Consider the following 7,262-nt stretch of genomic DNA (forward strand, 5'->3'; position numbering starts at 1 on the left):
ACGGGTGACCCTCTGGAGGTCACAGCGCTGCCATGGAAAGCCTTTTTGTGTGCCAGGAGGTAGAGTTGGGTGGCAGGAGCCGCCGTGTCCGTGTGCTGGCTCTGCGCCCCCCACGGGACGGCATCATGGGGCTGTCTGGCAGAGACCATGCTGGGACACATTAACTTCTCCTGGCTCCCAGCACGATGAGACCTAGCTGAGCAGATGCTCTAGTGGGAAGGAATGAGATTTATGAAGTTAGCCAAGATTTTCTTCCAGTTACAGACCATTTTTTCAGGGAGGAGCACTGGCTAGATGGGAGGCAGTAGGAGCCACAGACTGCTGACCAGTGGGATCCAGAGGGCTTTGCTGCTGGTAACTTCCATCTTCCCTCCTGCCTGCCCTTAATGTGAGAGGACATTAAAACCTGCTATCACTATTTGGAAAATGGAAAAAGACTCTCAAAGCGATGCAGCCAGACCGAGTCTCCAGATAATGGAAATGCAATGTCTTTTTGGGCTGGAGGTGGGGGAGATGGTGCATAACATTTGCTCAGAAGTGTGTGTAAAACGCAGGCTGGGGCAAGGTGTTTGGTTACAAGGACCGTCACCATGTTTTGTGATGTTTTGGCTCCTTTCTTCAGATCAGAAGTGCCAAGGCATGGGGAGGTCCAATGTGTACATCAGCCTTTTGCCTGGTAATGTGTGTCTCTGTGCTGAGACCTACTTTTTCTGTGTGTGAACGGGGAGGTCAAGTCCAAATCCTTCTGTGAGCAGCGAGATGATTTCTAAATTGCAGTGGTGAAAATAAAATCCCACCACTCACGTTTTCTGAGCAGTCCCACCCTATATTGCAAAGGCATGGCAAGGGTTTCCTGCCATTGCCTCCAACAGCATCCGCAGGGATCATTGCTGTCCCTGTCCCTCCTCCCTGCCATGAATGGGAAGTGCTCAGCAGAGCAGTCCTGCACTGGTTGCTGTCAAAGTGCCTGGGAATGATGGAGATGTCCCTTTAGTAATTTTTCACCTAATTTGATTTATGGAGGAAGAAGAAACTTTCCCACATTCATTTTTGCAGAAAGGCAGAGTCATTGGCTGTCATTGCTGGCTGCAGTGCCTGTGAACCCACGTTCACAACATGTTCAAGACACAATTGGGTCTCGCTCCCTCTTCTTCCAGAAGCAAAAGCAGGGGGACCCCAACCATCTGAACATCACTCTCCAGTGGGAGGGCCCTGCAAAGGAGACATGAGCCAGTGGGCTCTACTGTTGCTGTCAAAAGCAAAATCCATCCTAAAGCAAACTTTCCTCTGGCTGTCGGAGCTGTCAGGGTGGGGCTTTGAAAGCTGAAGGTGACCAAAACTGCTTATTCAGGAATTCAATTCTTCCCAAAAGTAAAATCTTGCCATATTCATGGGTCCGAGTTAAAATTGTTCCTAAGAAAGCTTGTGAAGAGTAGAAGAGGTGGGGGCTTTGGCTGCAGAAGGACTGGCCTGTGCCTGTTGGCATGGGTGAGCATTTTTGCAAGGAACTTTGCCTCCTCCGGCAGTGACCTAAATTCATGTCCTGAACTTCTTCAGCACGTGCAAAGACCGAAGCAGGTGGGAGATGGTGCCCTATCTTACACTTGAACAGAAAAGCTAACTGCTAGCGGCAGCACGAGGGGAGCAGGACGACCTGGATCTTCCCTTCTTCACTTCCCCATGGCTGAGGAGCGCTGCCGTGCCCTGCTGGGCACTGGGATTCACCGGGGCTGGCAGCTGGCCCTGGCCGATCGTCCCATTGCTGTGTGTGCCGGAGGCAGCGGGCATCACCTCGGCTGGCTGCGTGGGGACACCGAAGGCCTCACTGGGCTCAGGGAGCCGGGGGAAATGAAATTAGGTTGTACTGTACATAGCCCTCGTTAGACAAGTCCCTTTGGGAGAGAGAGTAGATAATAATGACACTTATGATGGGCTCGGAGGTGGCCGGTTCAACGCTGCCCTTTGAGGTCTCACTCGCCTTCTGGCCCACGAGGCTTGGCCGTGCCGGGCGCCTCGGCAGGAGCGCGTGGCCTCAGGCTGGGCTGCGGGCTCCTCTCCTCAAAGCCAAGTGAAAATCCCCTTCCCTGGAGCCGGCGCCAGCTGGGGACACCCTGTGCTAGCGGCAGTGGTGACTACACCTCCGTGCTGATGGCCCGCGGGTTCGGGAAGCTGTCGCGGAGGAGGCCGTGGCGGCTCACCGTGCGGCTTTGCAGGGAGGCCATGTTGAGGGCCGGCCCCATCTCCTTGCAGCACGCGGGGGTGTAGGCGACCCTCTCGCCCCCGTTGCGCACCATGTCGGCAGTCCGGATGTAAAAGGGGGAGCCGTAGGGGGAGCAGGTCGGGCAGAAGGTGCGAGCCCCGTGCTGGTTGAGCTCGCTGGGCAGCGGCGCGGGGCTGCCCTGCCCGTCCACCATGCGGGAGCTGCAGGCGTTGCACATGGCGAGGTGCGAGTGCGTGGGCAGGTCGGGCTCTTCCTCCTCCTCCTCCTCTTCCTCCTCCTCTTCCTCATCGGAGTCATTTTGCTTGCAGCAGTAGTACTGCGGGAAAGGGAAGGGGTTGTGTGAGGGGAAGCGGAGCAGCTGGTGGGGCAGCCCTGCCCCATCCCCACTCCCCTCATGCCCCTGCCAGAGAAACCCTCTGGGGCCACTCACGGATCTGCTCCATCATTCCTGCGCCCTGGGAAGCGGCAGAAGCCAGACCAAAGCTGTTCCTGAGCGTGCTGCAGGAGGCACCTGCTGGGGAAATCATCCCCATCCCCCTGTGAGGTTTGCAAGGGGAAGGTATTTCACCCTGCCAGCTGATAAACTGCTCCAAGTAAGCACTGTGCTTTTCATCACACGGGCATTGCTGCATGGCACAGACCTCACATTAACTTTTAAAGAGCAGGAGCTTGTAGCTAGCCGTTGTTGAAAGCCTCCTCGGTTAATTTACAAGGGGGAAAAAAATTATATAAAAATCTCCATCTGGCATTGCAAACCCAGCCAAGCCTGCACCTCAATTAGCAAGTGCTGTAGAGCCTCAAAAGCCTCAGGGCAGTACCCCCCACACCTAGGGGAGGGAAGGACATAACTGCAGCACCTGGGGGGATAGAAGGTTTCAACTCCCTGCCATCACAGGCAAAAAAAAAAAAGAAATCCATCCAGACCCTTCCTGCAGCAGCACGTTGGCTTGGGGAGCACAGAATCCTAAAATATCCCAAGCTGGAAGGATAGAGTCCAACTCCTGACCCTGCACAGGACAGCCCAAAAATCATACCGTGTGCCTCAGAGCAGTGTCCAAGCACTTCTTAAGCTCTGGGAGGCTTGGGGCTGTGACCACTGCCCTGGGGAGCCCGTTCCAGTGCAAGGTGGGGGTGGCAAGGCAGAGGAGACTCACCTGTAGCCTACAGTAGCAGAGCACAGCAATGATGCACAGTAGGATCACCGTCGCTAGGATTCCCCCGGTGATAACAACAGTTCCCGCTGTCATCCGACCGATTCTCCATCAAACTCTGGAAGGCAGGGACACAGAACTCACTTTGCCTGGTTTTGTCATCACATCATGGATGTGATCCCCACAAACCATCCCAAAATATTACATTCTCATATACCCTCTACCCAGCTGGAAAAGTATCAGCAATATTATCCTCCTTCTCCTCCTCTTAGTGAGAGGACACCTGAGATGCAGCATCACATGCCTTCACTGTTACTGATAATCTGACTTGGGGTCTTTGTCAAACACCCTACAGCCCACTGGCAAAACCTTACTTTTACTGAGCCAAAAGGGATGCTTTCCACCCTCCCGGCAGAAAATCCAATTTTCAGGAACAAACGTGGACTTTTCACCAGGCAAAGCCAAAGGGGAGCCTCTGAACTCCACAACAGCCTGAGCCTAAAAATTGCACCCCAGCTGCCTGTCAGTCACTAAGCAGGGCTAAGCAGCGCCCAGCCCCATCCCCATGCCATGGCATCCAGGGGATACTCACGTTCAGTGACGGAGGCGTTGGACCTGGAAGAAGTGGAGGAAGAGGTTAGACATGGCCTGACAGCACCCCTTGCACCTGCCTGCTTTTCACCATTTCCCAAAAATTTGCCTTGATTTGGGATCAATGTGAAGCCCTGCTTCACCCCCGTGTCATTTTCTTTAATTTGAAGCAGGGAAAGGAGGCATTTCCCAAGCTCTAAAGGAACAGGGCGCAGGCCTGGCTTAGTCAGCACTTGGCCTTTTCCACTTTAAAATTTGTTACAAGGAAGGCGGATGCATCATTGTGCTGATGTTTTAGGTGCCACTGGGAAACGAAATCTCTCCTCCATCCTCTCCAGGACAGGCAAGGCCCAGCATCCTCCCCCACCCCATGGACACTTACCCAGAAAAGGACAGGCAGGATGTTGCAGTCACGCTGGTCCCGGACCAGACGGTGGGGTCAGGCAGCACCACATGGCCACGGGGAGACTCGGCAGCCCTGGGAGGGAGAGCAAGGAGAAAAACTCCACTGTCATCTCATCCCCCTTCCCAAAGGGGCTGCCCAGTGTCCCCATCCCCACCAATGCCACCTCTGTCACCACACTGGGGCTAAATAAATCGGTTATTTTAGGGAGACTGTCAGGAAAGGTGGGTGCTGCAAAAGTGGGTAAAGCAAACTGCCAGGAAAGGATGACGCAGTGCCCCAAATCTGCCATTTCACCAAAACTGAGGACTTGGAGCAAGAGGTGGGTGCAGCCATGGCCCCATCACCCCCCACCCCCCTGGCGATAGCAGCGCAGCTGCATTTCATTACTGGCCCCTGCGTCCCTCTGTGCCTCCTCCAGAGCAGGGATAATTGATAGGGCCCAAGTGCCAGCCCGTTGCAGCTGAGGAGATCTAATTACCCGCTCACCATGCGGCCCTAATTGACGGAGAGAGGTGGCAGCTTCCAGGCGAGACCTTCCCAACTCTGCCCTGGCCCAGCAGGCACGGTGTGGAACCTTCGTCCCCAAAATTCACCCACCCTCCTCACTCTGCTGCGGTGGTTTGCACATCCTCCCTGCCACAAATTGATTTTCAGCTCATGGGAAGTTCCTGTAGGAAGCCAAAAGGCGAGCACGCATTGGATTTCCTCCTTGAGCCGCTCTCGCACATGAAACAAAGGGAAAAAAAAACCTCAAAGAAATCAATATGTCCATAACCCAGCTAATATCACCATCCATCAGGAGACCCAGCACAGAGCTAATAATAGAGACCAACACACTCAGCTCCTGCTCCCTGTTACCAAACTGTACCCTGAACCACTGCCAGGAGTGTGAAGGGACACACAGGGAGCCTTTGGTGCAGTTGTCACCTCCCCAGGTGCCTTCCTTAACAGGGAAAAGGTGACAGTGTGTGGCTGAAAATGGCAAACGCTGACCTTTGATGACCCCAAGACGGACACGCCACAAGCTGGGCGGTGATGGATGATGCAGGCAGCTGTTCACATCCAGAAAACTTCATTTCATGGGAGCTGTGATTTGATTTAGAGCTCAGAAAGCAGCATCCAATTAGCCTGAGGATTGGAGTGAGCAGGCAGCCCTGGAGAATGACCCTGGGCAAGGAGGGACTAGCCTTGGGGATCATTTGGTCACCTCTGAGACCTGAGTGTCTCAGAGGATGGCTGAGCTTCCACATGCTCCATATCTGGTGTTACCATTTCTGGGAATGCTGGGGTCAGCATTTCACTAGTCCTGCCCAGGAACTGAGCTCTTCCTTATTAAAATAGTGAATGTTAAACAAAGGCAAAAATGAAAATGAAGCACAAGAGAAGCGCTACCTTTCCTCTTCTCTTTGGAGGGGGTGTTTTTCAAGAGGAGGAAGTTCCTGCCCTTCTCCCCTTCCCCAAACTCAACCCACCAGCAGCCCAGAAGTTCATTTCCTACCACATTTGTGACTATAAAATAGCTTTCTCTAGCCCACAGCTCTCTTCTGCATGGATGAAGAAGGGAATATAACACCTCCCAGGGAAGGAGAAAGAGCCATAGTCTCAGCAGTAACTGAGGTTTTGGGAATTACAAATTAAGTATGCTCAGAAAGGGGCAGGACAGCTACAGCAGCCTTTTCACATCTCTGCCACCAGGAACCAGCCCATGCCCCTTTTCCATCCACCCTTCCCAAACAAATCCCCACCTGCTGGGAAAGGAGGATTTTGGGTTCTGCTGGCTCAGCTCCACGCAGCCCCACCACTCCATCCCAACAAAAGGCCAAACATTTTTATGGACCCTCTAAAAGCCTAGGCTGCACTGTGAGCTGAGCAGGATAAGACACAGAGGAACAGGATAGGACACAGAGGGGGATGCACAAATCCAATTCCTGGAGGCATAGCCCCCTTTCACCTTCTGGCTTAAAAAGGGAGTCGAGAGTTGTTTAAATATTTAAATATCCCAGGCCGAGCAGATGCCTTGGCACTCGCTGCTCACCCGCTCCCGTGTGCCCCGGGAGAGGCAACAACCCACGGGTGGCCGCGGGGACCCTGTGGCACACGGATCATCCGAATAAAACCAGGATTTCTACGAGCAGGGCTGCGTTCCCGTCCTCCCTGCCTTTCGGGGAGCGATCAGAGCGGTGTCCCCCGGTCCCGGCGGGTCCGTGGCTCTGTCGAACTCCTCCGGGCAGGCGGGCAGAGCCGCTTGCTGCAGAGATACATTTTCTTTAATTGCTCCAAGTTAGGGCCTGAAAAGTGACTCTGCGAACGAGTGGCATCTCAGCCTTCTATATTTATTCTCCTTCAATGACGTCCATAGCAGATTTGCACGGTTTGCAAGTCGATGGCGAGGTTTTTGCCAGCCACCAGCACTCCCAGCCCAGCTGAGACGCTGCCGTCCTTTCTCACCCTGGCTGTCCCCGCAGCCTCAGCTCATCCCTGCCACCCGACAGGGGTCAAGCACTCCCAGCAGAGCTCAGGAGCAGGTTTAGGCTGGGGCAGGGCACGGTTATACACCAAGAGCATCATGCCAAACCTTGCCACAAGTCCTGCCCCAACCTAAGCTCTGCTCTCCTGGTTTTGCTCTGCAGCTCATGGGATAATTCAATGAAATGTCTGCCTGGTAAATTAGCCCAGCCGCTGCCTCACCAGAGTCATCTCCCAGGGCCTAATTGGAAAAAACCAGCATCAGGGGCTGCCTTTTCAAAACAGATTATGGCAGCAGGCAACAGGGCAGCTCCCAGGCAGCTGCGACCTGCCCCACACGGACCCAGCCCAGTGAGATTCAGGGGGATCAACCCTCTGCTGCAAACTCCCAGCCATGGGGCAGGATGGGTGCTCAGGCAAGGCCGGG

At 54.2% G+C, this 7,262-nt stretch overlaps 1 protein-coding gene across 1 annotated transcript; it reads right to left on the minus strand.

The window, feature by feature from the left end:
- Window positions 1-555: 555 nt before the first annotated feature.
- LOC110478934 (protein FAM163A) lies at window positions 556-3,468 on the minus strand. Its single transcript, XM_021545862.2, has 2 exons — window positions 3,376-3,468; window positions 556-2,537 (listed from the first exon to the last, which is right to left on the minus strand). Exons 1-2 carry the CDS (start codon window positions 3,466-3,468, stop codon window positions 2,133-2,135), a joined length of 498 nt encoding a protein of 165 aa, XP_021401537.2. The 3' UTR covers window positions 556-2,132.
- Between the last annotated feature and the right edge of the window lie 3,794 nt (window positions 3,469-7,262).

This window comes from Lonchura striata, chromosome 9 (assembly GCF_046129695.1).
Source record: "Lonchura striata isolate bLonStr1 chromosome 9, bLonStr1.mat, whole genome shotgun sequence".
Classification (NCBI taxonomy): Eukaryota; Metazoa; Chordata; class Aves; order Passeriformes; family Estrildidae; genus Lonchura; species Lonchura striata.

Excerpts from the sequence above, each read along its gene's own strand:
- LOC110478934 (XM_021545862.2), bottom strand. The coding sequence starts at position 3,468 with ATGACAGCGGGAACTGTTGTTATCACCGGGGGAATCCTAGCGACGGTG. Across the intron at positions 2,538-3,375 it reads TCTGCTACTGTAGGCTACAG|TACTACTGCTGCAAGCAAAA; the intron begins GTGAGTCTCCTC and ends CCTTTCCCGCAG.